At 37.7% G+C, this 16026-nt stretch overlaps 1 protein-coding gene across 6 annotated transcripts in view; it reads right to left on the minus strand.

Moving 5' to 3' along the window:
* OLA1 (Obg like ATPase 1) overlaps positions 1 to 16026 on the minus strand; it is a 164362-nt gene that overhangs the window by 60141 nt on the left and 88195 nt on the right. For 4 of the 6 annotated variants that reach the window (XM_086358819.1, XM_086358836.1, XM_086358828.1 and 1 more), the window contains one exon: positions 9973 to 10148. The exons of the other annotated variants lie outside the window; for them this stretch is intronic. In XM_086358819.1, the coding sequence (XP_086214945.1) occupies positions 9973 to 10148 (176 nt within the window). The remainder of the gene's footprint in view (positions 1 to 9972; positions 10149 to 16026) is intronic. 6 annotated transcript variants of the gene reach the window in all.

The following is a 16026-nucleotide window of genomic DNA, read 5'->3' on the forward strand; positions in this document are numbered from 1 at the left end:
GTTTTCTCTCTTTTACTATTATCTGGAAGAATGTGTCTGAGACTTCATTGTGTAGAGAAGTCACCTGGGCCAGAGTTTTCTTTAAACAGGGTTTTAAATTATGAGTTCAATTTCTTCAATAGATACAGGACTAATGAGATTTTTATTTCTCTTTACACTAACTTTGTGAAATAGTCTTTAAAAATACTTGCTCATTTCACATATTTTTCAAATAACTGTCATAAGTTGCTTATAATATCTTATTAGCATTTTAATGTCTGTTGGATCTATAGTAATACTTCTCTTTCATCTCTAGTACTGGTTTTGTGTTCCCTTTTTCACTCTTTCACCAGTCTTGCCAAGAATTTATCAATTTTATTAGTGTTTTCAAAGAAGCAACTTGACCTTTTTAAGCCTCTTTATTACATGTTTCTTTTCTATATTATTAATGTCTCCTCTCATCTTTACTGTTTCTGTCATTTACTTTCTCTGAGTTCTTTTCTAACTCCTTCAGATGGATACTTTGAGAATACTGACATGCAGTTCAGTTCAGTTCAGTTGCTCAGTCGTGTCCGACTCTGCGACCCCATGAATCGCAGCACACCAGGCCTCCCTGTCCATCACCAACTCCCGGAGTTCACTCAGACTCACGTCCATCGAGTCAGTGATGCCATCCAGCCATCTCATCCTCTGTCGTCCCCTTCTCCTCCTGCCCCCAATCCCTCCCAGCATCAGATTCTTTTCCAATGAGTCAACTCTTTGCATGAGGTGGCCAAAATACTGGAGTTTCAGCTTTAGCACCATTCCTTCCAAAGAAATCCCAGGGCTGATCTCCTTCAGAATGGACTGGTTGGTTCATTATTCTTTTTTATTTTGGATGTATACATTTGAGACTATAAATTTATAAAATCTGATTGTATATATCAGAAAAGAATACAACAAATTTTGAAACATTGTTATTTTCATTATCATAGGGTTAAAACATTTCCATTATGAGTTTTTCCTTAAAACGTAATCTTTTAGAAGTGTGCTGTTTAAGGCCTCCTTGGTAGCTCAGTGGTAAAGAATCCACCTGCTGCCAATGCAAGAGACATGGGTTTGATCCCTGGTCCTGGAGAATGCCACATGCCGTGGAGCAATGAAGCCTGTGTGCCACAACTATGAAGCCTGTGCTCCAGAGTCCAGGAGCTGCAACTACTGAAGCCCAAATATCTTAGAGCCTGTGGTCTGCAGTAAGCAAAGCCACTGCAATGAGAATCCCGTGCACTGCAATTAGAGCAGCTCCCCTTTGCCGCAACTAGAGGAAAGCTCACGCGGCAAAAAAGACCCATCACCACCAAAAATAAATAATAAAATTATTTTTTTGAAAAGAAGTGTACCATTTAACTCCCAAACATTTAGAAATTTTCCAGCAATCTTTTCATTACTGACTGCTACTTTTAATTCCATAATGATCAAATAATATATTCTTGATGATCTCAATCATCTGAAATTTGTTCATTTGCTAGATGGCTAATAGTAAGGACAATTTCGGCAAACATTTCATTGGTATCTGACAAGAGAGTACACTGGTGGTTGTTAGGTGCAGTCTTCTATATGTCAATTGGGTCAAACTCCTTAATCACACTGTTTAAATCTTCTATATTCTTACTAAAATTTTGTCTGCTTGTTATATCAATTACTAAAAGAAGTGTTAAAATAGTCCATCATGATCATAGATTTGGGTCTTTTAAAAGAAACTGCGAAGTTGCTAGAGAAGCAGGAGAGCAACTAGGAAAGCTAGGTATCGATGATAATCCACTTGAGGCTGGTGATCATGAGTTTATGGAGACAGTGATATGTCCTGTTTTTAATTCTCTCCATCTGTGTTCCACTGGCAACAGCAAGGAGAAAGTGGACAGACAGAAATTTATTCAGGAAAGTGTGCCTACAGCATGTGCACCATAACATCAGTTCCTATATGAGTTCATTCCCTCAGTGTATATAAACTGATGATTCTAAAGTATTCATTTGGTCTCATATGAGTTTAATCCTTGTGAGCCTTGACCCAAACACAAGACATTCTTTGTGTTAACCTGCTGGTCTTAAACAGACTTGCACTTCCCAACTGCTGTCTTCAAATAAATAAGTGACCACTGAGGACCAATAAGCCAGACACAAAAAGACAAAAATCGTACAGTTTCACTTACATGAGGTACCAAGAACAGGCAAATTCACAGAGAAAGGAAGTATAACAGAGATTACAAGGGGCAGGGAGGAGGGGGAAATGGTATGCTATTATTTAAGGGATACACAGTTTCAATTTGGGATGATGAAAAAAAATGGAAATGGACAGTGGTGATAGTCATACAACATTGCAAATGTACTTAATGCCGCTATATTGTACACTTAAAATGAGTAAAGTAGTTAAATTTTACTTCATGTGTAGTTTACCACAATAATTTTTTTTTTTTTTAAAGTAAGAAATTTCTGCTTCAGGCTATGTCTAAAGGGTGACTAGGAAACGGAGTTGAAGGAACAGCAAAAGGGTAGAGCTGTTGTTGTTGTTCAGTCTCCCGGTCGTGTCCGACTCTTTGCGACCCCGTGGACTGCAGCACGCCAGGCCTCCCTGTCCCTCACCAAACTCCCGGAGTTCGCTCAGGTTCATGTTCACTGCGTCGGTGATGCTGTCCAAACATCTCATCCTCTGACGCCCTCTTCTCCCTCTGCCTTCAATCTTCCCCAGCATCAGGGACTTTTCCATGAGTTGTCTGTTTGCATCAGATGACCAAAATACTGGATCTTCAGCTTCAGCATCAATCCTTCCAGTGAATATTTAGAGTTGATCTCCCTTAAGATTGACTGATTTGATCTCCCTGCTGTCCAAGGGCCTTTCAGGAGTCTTCTCCAGCACCAGAGTTCAAAGGCATCAATTTTGGGGCATTCTGCCTTCTTTACAGTCCAGCTCTCACAACATGACCACTGGCAAGACCATAGCCCTGACTATATGGACTTTATCGGCAGAGTAATGTCTCTGCTTTTCAACACACTGCCTAGGTTTGCTATCGCTTTCCTGCCAAGAAGCACTCGTCCTCTGATTCCATGGCTTCAGTCACCATCTAAAGTGATTTTGGAGCCCAAGAAGAGGGAATCTATCACTACTTCCGCCTTTTCCCCTTCTATTTGCCATGTAGTAATTAAGCCAGATGCCATGATCCTAGTTTTTTTGACATTTAGTCTTAGAACTGTAGTAAATGAGCTCAAATATTTAAAACCAAAACCTTTATTCCACTGTTAGAAGAGCTGAGAAAGTATGTCAGGCAGGGTCAGATCACAAAGAAAACCTGAAAGCCATGGACTTCATGTTGGAAGTAGTTTGCAGGAAGATGGCAAGATATCTTAATCAGCAGAGTAACAGAATAGCAGTTTCTAATTGTGGGGAACAAGAGCAAAAATGGAGGTAAAGAAATCAGTTTAAGCATAAACGAGGCCTAAACTAAAAAAGTTTTTAAAATAACAACGAAGAGACACAGGAAATATTCAAGAGATAAAATCAACAGGATGGATATAAATGGTATATCAGAGAGAGGAGTCAAAGATTGTTGTTGTTCAGTTGCTTGTTGTTCAGTTGATTGTTATTCAGTTGCTAAGTCATGTCTGACTCTTTGTGACCCTATGGATTGCAGTTTGCCAGCCTCCTCTGTCCTCCAATGTCTCCTCGAGTTTGCTCAAATTCATGTCCACTGAATTGGTGATGCTATCTAACCATCTTATCCTCTGCCACCCTCTTCTCCTTTTGCCTTCTTTCCTAGCACCAGGGTCTTTTTCAGTGACTCAGCTCTTCGCATCAGGTAGTCAAAACTGGAGCTGAAGCTGAAGCTTCAGCATTAGTCCTTCGAAAGAAAATTCAGGGTTGATTTCCTCTAGGACAGACTGGCTTGATCCCCTTGCTGTCCAAGGGACCCTCAAGAGTCTTCTCCAACACCACTGTTCAAAAGCATCAATTCTTCATTGTGCAGCCTTCTTTATGGTCTGACTCTTATATCTGTACAATGGCTACTGGAAAAACCATAGATTTGACAATCCGACTTTGTCGGCAAAGTAATGCCTCTGCTTTTTAAAATGCTGCAAAGGTTTGTTATAGGTTTTCTCCCAAGAAGCAAGTGTGTCTCTTAATTTCATAGCTGCTGTCACTGTCTGCAGTGATTTTGGAGCCCAAGGAAATAAACTCTGTCCCTGTTTCCATTCTTTCCCCATCTATTTGCCATGAAGTGATGGAACCAGATGCCATGATCTTAGTTTTCTTAATGCTGCATTTTAAGCCAGCTTTTTCACTCTCCTCTTTCACTTTCATCAAGAGGCTCTTTCCTCTTTGCTTTCTGCCATAAGGATAGTGTCATCTGTGTATCTGAGGTTATTAACATTTCTCCTGGCAATTGTGATTCTAGCTTGTGCTTCATCCAGCCTGGCATTTCACTTGATCTACTCTGCACAGAAGTTAAATAAACAGGATAACAATATACAGCCTTGACGTACTTTCCCAATTTTGAGCTGGTCTGTTATTCCATGCCCAGTCCTAACTGTTGCTTCTTGATCTGCATACAGGTTTCTCAGGAGGCAGTAAGGTGGTCTGGCATTTCCATTTCTGTAGGAATTCTCCACAGTATGCTGTGAACCACATAGTCAAAGGCTTTAGCATGGTCAATGAAGCAGAAGTAGATGTTTTTCTGAAATTCTCTTCCTTTTTCGATGATCCAACATATGTTGGCAATTTGATCTTTGGTTTCTCTGCCTTTTCTAAATCCAGTTTATACATCTGGAAGTTCTCGGTTCATATACTGTTGAAGCCTAGCTCGAAGGATTTTGAGCATTACCTTGTAGCATGTGAATTGAGCGCAACTGTGCAGCAGTTTCAACATTCTTTGGCATTGCCTTTCTTTGGGACTGGAATGAAAACTGAACTTTTCCAGTCCTGTGGCCACTGCTGAGTTTACCAAATTTGCTGGCATACTGAGTACAGCACAGTCTTTTAGGATTTTTAACAGCTTAGCTGGAATTCTATAACCTCCACTAGCTTTGTTTGTAGTAATGCTTCCTAAGGCCCACTTGACTTCACACTCCAGGATGTCTGCCTCTAGGTTTGTGACCACACCATCGTGGTTATCTGGGTCATTAAGACCTTTTTTGTACAGTTCTTCTGTGTATTCTTGCCATGTCTTCTTAATCTCTTCTGCTTCTGTCAGGTCCTTACCATTTCTGTCCTTTAGTGTGCCCATCTTTGCATGAAATGTTCCTTTGGTATCTCTAATTTTCTTGAAGAGATCTCTAATCTTTCCCATTTAATGTTTTTTAAGTTACGTAAAAATTAACTTTAAAAACTGCCCTAAGAATAATGAGAAGAAATCTGCTAATAGCTATATGTTTGGGGGACATTAATTATTTAATTCAGAGAGACTGACAAGAAAAACAGATCTATTATTTACAATTCTTGGTTGCCTTATTTAGTGGTTTAATCAGATAACTGTTAGTTTTATAAATATCTTTTAAGTATGATGATTTCCAAATAATTAGTTAATACAAAATAAAAATGATCCTTAAAGCTTTTTACCTTCATTTCCAAATTTTGTCTTTCCAAACAGAATGTGTGTGCTGCGCTGTGCTTGCCTGCTCAGTCATGTCCGACTCTTTGTGACCCCATGGACTGTAGCCCACCATGCTCCCCTGTCCATGGAATTTTCCAGGCAAGAATACTGGAGTGGGTTGCCACACCTTCCTCTAGGGGATCTTGAGATAAAAGAATCTGCCTACAATGTAGGAAACTTGGGTTCAATCTCTGGGTAAGGAAGGTCCCATGGAGAAGGGAATGGCTACCCACTCTAGTATTCTTCCCTGGGAAACCCCATGGACAGAGAAGCCTGGCAGGCTACAGTCCATAGGGTCACAAAGAATGAGACATGATTGAGTGACTAACACTTTCATTTATAAGAAGAGGGAAACTTGGATGGAGACACAGGGGAAGGTAGCCATGTGAAGATGGAGGCAGAGATTGAACTTATACTGCCACATGCCAAGGAATTCTTGGGGCTACCAAAAACTGAAAAAGCAAGAAAGGACTCTCCTGTGGAGGCTTTCAAGGGAACATGGCCCTGCTGGCACCTTGATTTCAGACTTCTAGCCTCTTGAACTGTGAGAGAATACATTTCTATCATTTTAAGCCATCTAGTTTGTGATAACTGTTATGGCAGCCCTAGGAAACTACTGAAGCTTCTTTGGTGGTTCAGTGATAAAGAACCCACCTGCTAATGAATGAGACTCAGGTTCAGTCCCTGGGTTGAAAAGATCCTTTGGAGAAGGAAATGGTAACCCACTCCAGTATTCTTGCTTGAGAAATTCCAGGGACAGAGGAGCCTTGTGGGCTACAGTCCATGGGGTCGCAGAAGACTCAGACATGACTTAAAGACCAAATCACAAGAGACTTTTTATGTTATTTAGTACTCTCTTGGCTCTCATATTTCTTGGGTTACAGAAAATAATTATGTATTAGAATTTCTAAGGATCATGTTGCAGCGAGTTTCTTACCACTAAGCTACCAGGGAAGCCCCATAAATGCACAATAGAGGTAATATTACTCCTAGAGAGGCAAAAATTGACTCTAGGGAGTGAAAAAAAAAAAAAAAAAACCTAGTTATTAAAATACTTTGTGGCCTTCCAATGCTCAACTCTATCCAACAAATTCTTACTCATTAGTACTTAATTTCTCTCATTAGGGAGAAATTTAATTAACTTAAATTTTCCTTAGGGACAATGATAATCAGAAAGAAAGCTGAGAAACACAAATCTATACTTTATTCTGAAGCAGCTAAATCTGAGGAAAGAAAATGATGAAATAATCTCAGTGTTTGGAAATAAGAAGTAATAGGTGTTCTAATTTTTTTCAAGAAGAAAGGCCAGGAAATGGTAGCCCAAGAATTTCAGAAGAATGTAATGTCTCTTTTCCCCATGTATAAGTAAAAGCAAGATCAACAAATTTTATTTTTAAGACACTTAATGCTTCTGAAACAGATAAGAATGTCAGTAAGCATCAGTTAACTAAGGGATGACTGCTCAGCTTTATTCTAATCAGAAAACCATGTTGTTTGGGGCAAAGGAATTGCCTTCAATCCGAATATCTTTTGCCGGGAGCCGGCATATTGCATATTGAGTGCATATTGCATATTGAGTGCAGCACTTTCCACAGCATCATCTTTCAGGATCTGGAATAGCTCAACTGGAATTCTATCACTGCCGGTAGCCAGCGTGAGGAACTCCGCCCATGACAAAGGTCATGAGGAAGGAGGCTTGGCATACGCAAAGGCGGGATCGAGCTTCAGGAGTCCCCCTGGAAATTCTCGAGCATCTAGCCCCAAAACCAGAGTCTGCCTACTTTCTGCTTTGAGCTTTCACCTACAGCTCTGATTTTACGGGGGGCTGTCCCCCACTACCTCTCTCTGAAAAAAGAGTTAGCTTACAGTTCCAGTTAATAATTCCTGGGTGTGACAGTGTTTAACCTACAAACTCCTTTGGAAATCCTCTAGCCTACCTGAATAGGTTTTTCCGGCCACATGTGATTGTTCAGAGCCTCCCAACTGTGAGAGGCAGGAGATGTTCTAAACTGTCTAAACACAGATTCTTTTGAGTAGTTAAAAGATTGATTAGAAATTGTATTGGTGAAGGGATTTTCACTTGTTGGGCCAATGTTTGCTGCTAAGTTTCCATATCCCTTACCTGCTGTGTCCCTGGCAGTGTATTGATTAATATAATTGGTGTAAGTAGTAGCTTTAATGTTTGTAACCTGGGACCCTTGAGTTAATTCTTTTTCTTGTTATAGCCCACCACACCTTTGCACTGTAGGAATGCAACTTTATCTAATGCTTTTGGAGGGTGGCTCCTGACCAATCACCTTTAGAGAAAAATAAGTTTTCTGAAGAAAAGGTCTTAAAATGTTAACAGGCCTCCCGGCCAGAAGATGATGCAAATCACCTAAGCTTTTGCATATGATAAGTTTGCAGGAAGAAGTCTGGCCTGCTGCCTGACTCTACCCCTTCCCCCATTATCCTCTATGCATAACTTAAGGTATAAAAACTACTTTGGAAAATAAAGTGTGGGCCTTGTTCACCGAAACTTGGTCTCACCATGTCGTTCTTTCTCTTACCTTCTGGCTGAATTATTCAGCCTCTTTTCTACAGTGAATTTCCTCACTGAGCTATCCTTATTTCAGCCTCTTTTCTCCACTGAATTTCCTCACTGAGCTATCCTCATTCTATTACTCTTTATATCCTTAATTAATGTTTAATTAAGCAATTGTTTCCTGATCTTCGCCTACGCCATCTCTCCTTCGAATACCCTGGATCAGCCGGGGCTGGTCCCCGGCAATCTTTCTCACGATTTTTCCCCTTTTCAGAAAGGAATATCTTTATCCATATGTGAAATCCCCTTTTCTGTCATAAATCTTTTATAATTTCCACAGACAAATTGCTTTCTTTTCTCCGCTCTATTTGCATAAGGAAAAAGTGAAATAACCATGATGTCAAGAAAAGTCAAATGACTTGGGCTCGCTCCAAACTATCAAGAAATGAGTAGCACAACGCAGGTCTTTCTGCTTTAGGACCAGGCACTTTCAGCCATAATTCATTAGTAGTGTGCCTATGTTTAGATTCTGTAATTGATTTCTTCCTATTAGAGTTCCCTAATCAACTGTGTTGCCAAACTTATTAAAAATAAATGAGAAAACAAAAATAAAAGATAATCAGCTTCTAAAAATGAGAAAATAAAAAATAGGCATATTAAATCACATGAGAAGTTAAAAAGAAAGAAAATTTCCTATAATAAAAAAGCCATAAAAAGCAAGAACAGTTTATGGAAGATGTTAATAAATGAGAAAATATATAATCAAGCTGCTTTTTTATGGTAAAAGACAATTTTTTTTAATTTAAACTAAAAGCTTCAAAACCAATTTTGAAACATTGCTTAGAATATTATTAAAGAGTATTCACAATAATGTGATAGAAAACATATTTGAATATTAAAGACAATGACATGTGTTTTCACCGCATAAAATGTTAAAATTATTTGTCTACTTTAATAGTGCATTCATTCAGTCAATTGCTATGGAAGACCAATTTCTTATATAAATCACTTCTTCAAATCCACAAAACTCATATTCAGTCATTTAGTTAAATTTGGCAAGTTTTCATCAGAAAACTCCACATCTCCAACATTAAAGGTTTTCTCTGGTGGCTCAGATGGTAAAGCGTCTGCCTACAATGATGGAGACCTGGGTTCGATCCCTAGGTTGGGAAGATCCCCTGGAGAAGGAAATGGCAACCCACTCCAGTATTCTTGTCTGGAAAATCCCATGGACAGAGGAGCCTGGTAGGCTACAGTCCACGGGGTCACAAAGAGTCGGACACAACTGAGCGACTTCACTTTCCAACATTAAAACTTGAGGCTACTAATAGTAACCATATAAATACTCAATATTAGTGCTAAATATGGCTTGCTAAGAATACTTAACCAGTGTATCACAACAATCCTTTGTTGCCAAGAGAAAACAAAGTTTTTCAACAATGTTTTAACAGAAATGATCCTTGAATCATTCTGACAGAGGGGACATATGTACATTTATGACTGGTTCATGTTGATATTTGACAGAAAACAACAAAATTCTGTAAAGTAATTGTCCTTCAATAAAAAAATAAATTTTTTAAAAATTAAAGAAAAAAGGCAATGGGGAACTATAAATACCAATTATAAATAATGATGGGGAATTATAAATAATAGGGAAAAATGCTTGTTTCTTGTTACATTTTTCTCGTTAAAAGTATTTGTTGCTTTAGTAAAAGTTAAAAAAGAAGAGAAATGATTCTTGAATCCTAAAATTCCGTAACAATATTAGATGTTATATGTGTTTTATTTTAAAAAATTAATCAAAGAAAATGAACTCAAATATCTAAAGAAGCTATAAATTTTACTTACATATTCAGGTTTTAGTTTTTTATCTCCACCTCTCACAGCCACTTTCTCTAGTTTATCTATAATGGGCCCAACCATTTCCTCATCTTTAAGCTGAAGCTCTTCATGTATTATTTCTATATCTCGAACAGGATCTACACTTCCTTCAACATGTGTGATATCATCATCTTCAAAAGCACCTAAAATAAATTAAAGCAAAGCAATTCAATAAACAAATAACACAAAGGTCATTATGAGAGTGAGTCAAGATTCCTAGGTTAACAATTTACTCAAATTATTCTGAATTCTTACAAGTAAGACAGAGTATTTTTTTTTTTCTGATTTCATACTACTTAGGGCACTATCAGTAAAATAATAATTCAAGAGCTTCAACATTTCAAAAACTGATTGAAATAAATAAAATTATGATTTTTACAGAAAGAAAATTATGCTCCAGAACTACCGGTATTTTCAGGTTTGGTACATTAAAAGATACTGTTTTCCAAGCATGAGAGTCTGAAGTTCTAAACTGCACTATTAGGGTTTCCAAGGGAAACCGGATTTGGGGGGGCGGTGTGTGTGAAATCATCTGGCAGACCTCTTCCCTGCTTCAATCTACTTTATCACTGTGGTTCTGACGGTGATTAGATAATGAACCACTCAGACACACAATTTACACAGCAGCTAATTTCATCGGCCTGATGTGAGGGTATGGTTTTTAGGGGGCTATCAAAGAAGCAGATGAAGGTGCATTTGTCATATATGAGTGACAACCATTCACACTATCTGAACAAAATGGTGCTGGCCCTTATTAGAAACACATGCTATTATCACATATTTAAAGTGCAGTTGAAGCCATAATTTCAAATTGCCAACTGGAAACATAAGGGTAAAACAACCAGATATTACTGAAGCATGTGTACTGACTTTATGCCCTTTTGAAGACATAATGTGGCAACATAATTCAGCTGGGATTTACTCAAATTATCAGATAACAGTATCACAAAAATGAACAAATACTAAGAAATATTATAAACATAAAGCAATGGTATACCCACAGAACAATAAACACATTTATAACAAATTAATTTAATTAAAATTACCAATCAGATTATATTCCCAAAATGAGATGTTTTCAAACATAAAGGATCAGTTATTTTAGATAGAAGGTATCACAGGAATCATGAAAGACAGTTAGATTGAGTTTGATAAGAGAAAAACAATGACTATAGCTCATTCTTACATACTAGAAGACCAAGACATTCACACTGCAGGTTGCAAAGTTTTTAAATACAATTTCCCAAAATTAGAAATAATTGATCTGTTCATATCTTAATGTGGAATTATTTGGTAATAATAAATTTAAAGTAAATTATTACAATTAAGTGTAAGTATTTAAATTAATACTTAAGTATTATTGGCAAACAATCAATGTTATATATGTTATATATTGAATGTTATACAAACAATCAATATATATCTGATTCATATGAACAAAATTAAGTTCAAAATGAGGAGGTACATTATATCCTACTAATAAGCACACCAGACAATGGTTTAGGTAAATTTTCTAAATATCCAAAAAGTATGAAAAAAGTCTCCCTGGAAGCATAATATTAACTTATTATCGTGAGGCAACCTATACAAATAACACAATAAAACAGGAAAACTGAAAATAAAAGTTAGATCAGATCTGGCAGTCAGATCAATAAAGGAAACATGGTCAGTTCAGTTACAGAAATAAAAAACTTATGACACTTAGAATAAAATATTTCTTACAAAGCTATCTTGATGTAGGAGCTAATGAGTAGTTATAGTGATATCCTCAACAACATTCCTAAAATAAATGCATCAGCAGATTTTAAATGGCAATCTATTCATCTCAGCCCTCAATTTTAACCAGATAGACAATAGAAATTGAACTGCATTGTTGTTCCCATGCTTGACAGTATCACTATTTTATTCATTTATATATGAGGTGGAAACATATTATGCAAATAACAAGTTTATTTTTGAAAATATTGCCCAAAAATTAAGATAAAAATTAAGTGAAAGGAACATTAAATTTATCCTTCAAAACTGAATAGCCCTGGGATCAACTGAGGTCTAAAAGAGCTGTAAAATACAAGCTTACAGAAAATTTGGTGGCCATTTGGACAACTTCCCATTCTTTTTTTTTTTTTTACAGCCAGATAGATATATTTTATTTATTTTTCTTTTTTAAATTAATTTATTTTAATCGGAGGCTAATTACTTTATAATATTGTAGTGGTTTTTGCCATACATTGACATGAATCAGCCATGGGTGTACATGTGTTCCCGATCCTGAACCCCCCTCCCTCATTCCTCCCCATCCCATCGCTCTGGGTCATCCCAGTGCACCAGCCCTGAGCACCCTGTCTCATGCATCAAACCTGGACTGGCAATCTATTTCACATATGGTAATATACATGTTTCAATGCTATTCTCTCAAATCATCCCACCCTCGCCTTCTCACACAGAGTCCAAAAGTCTGTTCTTTACATCTGTGTCTCTTTTGATGTCTTGCATATAGGGTCATCATTACCATCCTTCTAAATTCCATATATATGTGTTAGTATACTGTATTGGTGTTTTTCTTTCTGACTTACTTCACTCTGTATAATAGGCGCCAGTTTCATCCACCTCATTAGAACTGATTCAAATGCATTCTTTTTAATGGTGGAGTAATGTTCCATTGTGTATATGTACCACAGCTAGACGAATGGACATCTAGGTTGCTTTCATGTTCTGGCTATTGTAAACAGTGCTGCAATGAACATTGGGGTACACGTCTCCTTCAATTCTGGTTTCCTCAGTGTATATGCCCAGCAGTGGGATTGCTGGGTCGTATGGCAGTTCTATTTCCAATTTTTTAAGGAATCTCCACATTGTTCTCCATAGTGGCTGTATTACTTGGCATTCTCACCAACAGTGTAAGAGCGTTCCCTTTTCTCCACACCCTCTCCAGCATTTACTGTTTGTAGACTTTTTGATAGAAGCCATTCTGACTCGTGTGAGATGGTACTTCATTGTGGTTTTGATTTGCATTTCTCTGATCATAAGTGACGTTGAGCATCTTTTCATGTGTTCGTTCAGTTCAGTCGCTCAGTCGTGTCCGACTCTTTGTGACCCCATGAACTTCCGCATGCCAGGCCTCCCTGTCCATCACCAACTCCCGGAGTTCACCCAAACTCATGTCCATCGAGTTGGTGATGCCATCCAGCCATCTCATCCTCTGTAGTTCCCTTCTCCTCCTGCCCCGGATCCGTCCCAGGATCAGAGTCTTTTCCAGTGAGTCAACTCTTTGCATGAGGTGGCCAAAGTTCTGGAGTTTCAGCTTCAAAATCAGTCCTACCAATGAACGCCCAGGACTGATCTCCTTTAGAATGGACTGGTTGGATCTCCTTGCAGTCCAAGGGACTCTTAAGAGTCTTCTCCAACATCACAGTTCAAAAGCATCAATTCTTCCACACTCAGCTTTCTTCACAGTCCAACTCTCACATCCCTATATGACCACTGGAAAAACCATAGCCTTGACTAGATGGACCTTTGTTGGCAAAGTAATGTCTCTGCTTTTTAATATGCTGTCTAGGTTGGTCATAACTTTCCTTCCAAGGAGTAAGCGTCTTTTAATTTCATGGCTGCAATCACCATCTGCAGTGATTTTGGAGCCCCCCAAAATAAAGTCTGACACTGTTTCCACTGTTTCCCCATCTATTTGCCATGAAGTGATGGGACCGGATGCCATGATCTTAGTTTTCTGAATGTTGAGCTTTAAGCCAACTTTTTCACTCTCTTCTTTCACTTTCATCAAGAGGCTTTTTAGTTCCTCTTCACTTTCTGCCATAAGGGTGGTGTCATCTGCATATCTGATCATCTGTGACTTTGCAACACATCTATAGATGTGTTTGTTAGCCATCTATATGTCTTCTTTGGAGAAATGTCTGTTTAGTTCTTTGGCCCACTTTTTGATTGGGTCGTTTAAATTTCTGGACTTGAGCTGCAGGAGCTCCTTGTATATTTTTGAGATTAATTCTTTGTCCGTTGCTTTGTTTGCTATTATTTTCTCCCATTCTGAAGGCTGTCTTTTCACCTTGCTTATAGTTTCCTTCATTGTGCAAAAGCTTTTAATTAGGTCCCATTTGTTTATTTTTGCTTTTATTTCCCTTACTCTGGGAGGTGGGTCATAGAGGATCCTGCTATGGTTTGTGTCGGAGAGTGTTTTGCCTATGTTTTCCTCTAGGAGTTTTATAGTTTCTGGTCTTACATTTAGATCTTTAATCCATTTTATTTTTGTGTACAGTGTTAGAAAGTGTTCTAGTTTCATTCTTTTACAAGTGGTTGACCAGTTTTCCCAGCACCACTTGTTAAAGAGATTGTCTTTTCTCCATTGTATATTCTTGCCTCCTTTGTCAAAGATAAGGTGTCCATAGGTGCATGGATTTATCTCTGGGCTTTCTATTTTGTTCCATTGATCTATATTTCTGTCTTTGTGCCAGTACCATACTGTCTTGCTGACTGTAGCTTTGTAGTACAGTCTAAAGTCAGGCAGGCTGATTCCTCCAGTTCTTCTTTCTCAAGATTGCTTTGGCTATTCGAGGTCTTTTGTATTTCCATACAAATTATGAAATGATTTGTTCTAGTTCTATGAAAAATACCGTTGGTACCTTGATAGGGATTGCATTGAATCTATAGATTGCTTTGGATAGTATACTCATTTTCACTATATTGATTCTTCTGATCCATGAACATGGCATATTTCTCCATCTATTTGTGTCATCTTTAATTTCTTTCATCAGTGTTTTATAGTTTTCTATATATAGGTCTTTTGTTTCTTTAGGTAGATTTATTCCTAATTATTTTATTCTTTTTGTTGCAATGGTAAATGGAACTGTTTCCTTAATTTCTCTTTCTGTTTTCTCTTGTTAGTGTATAGGAATATAAGGGATTTCTGTGTTAATTTTATATCCTGAAACTTTTCTATATTCATTGATTAGCTCTAGTAATTTTCTGGTGGAGGCTTTAGGGTTTCCTATGTAGAGGATCATGTCATCTGCAAACAGTGAGAATTTTACTTCTTCTCCAATCTGGACTCTTTTTATTTCTTTTTCTTCTCTGATTGCTGTGGCTAAAAATTCCAAAACCATGTTGAATAGTAGTGGTGAGAATGGGCACTCTTGTCTTGTTTCTGATTTAAGGGGAAATGCTTTCAATTTTTCACCATTGAGGATAATGTTTGCTGTGGGTTTATCATATATGGATTTTATTATGTTGAGGTATGTTCCTTCTGTGCCTGCTTTCTGGAGGGTTTTTATCATAAATGGGTGTTGAATTTTGTCAAAGACTTTCTCTGCATCTATTGAGATAGTCATATGGTTTTTATCTTTCAATTTGTTAATGTGGTGTATCACATTGATTGACTTGCAAATACTGAATCCTTGCATCCCTGGGATAAAGCCCACTTGGTCATGATGTATGATCTTTTTAATAGATTCTGTTTGCTAGAATTTTGTTAAGGATTTTTGCATCTATGTTCATCAATGATATTGGCCTGTAGTTTTCTTTTTTTGTGGCATCTTTGTCTGGTTTTGGTACTAGGGTAATGGTGGCCTCATAGAATGAGTTTGGAAGTTTACCTTCCTCTGCAATTTTCTGGAAGAGTTTGAGTAGGATAGGTGTTAGCTCTTCTCTAAATTTTTGGTAGGATTCAGCTGTGAAGTCGTCTGGTCCTGGGCTTTTGTTTGCTGGAAGATTTCTGATTACAGTTTCAATTTCCGTGCTTGTGATGGGTCTGTTAAGATTTTCTATTTCTTCCTGGTTCAGTTATGGAAAGTTGTACTTTTCTAAGAATTTGTCCATTTCTTCCACGTTGTCCATTTTATTGGCATATAGTTGCTGATAGTAGTCTCTTATGATCCTTTGTATTTCTGTGTTGTCTGTTGTGATTTCTCCCTTTTCATCTCTAATTCTGTTGCTTTGATTCTTTTTCCTTTTTTTCTTGATGAGTCTGGCTAATGGTTTGTCTATTTTATCTTCTCAAAGAACCAGCTTTTAGCT

Source organism: Bos grunniens, chromosome 2 (genome assembly GCF_055505025.1).
Source record: "Bos grunniens cultivar Pamir isolate PY7600 chromosome 2, Bosgru_T2T1.0, whole genome shotgun sequence".
Lineage (NCBI taxonomy): Eukaryota > Metazoa > Chordata > Mammalia > Artiodactyla > Bovidae > Bos > Bos grunniens.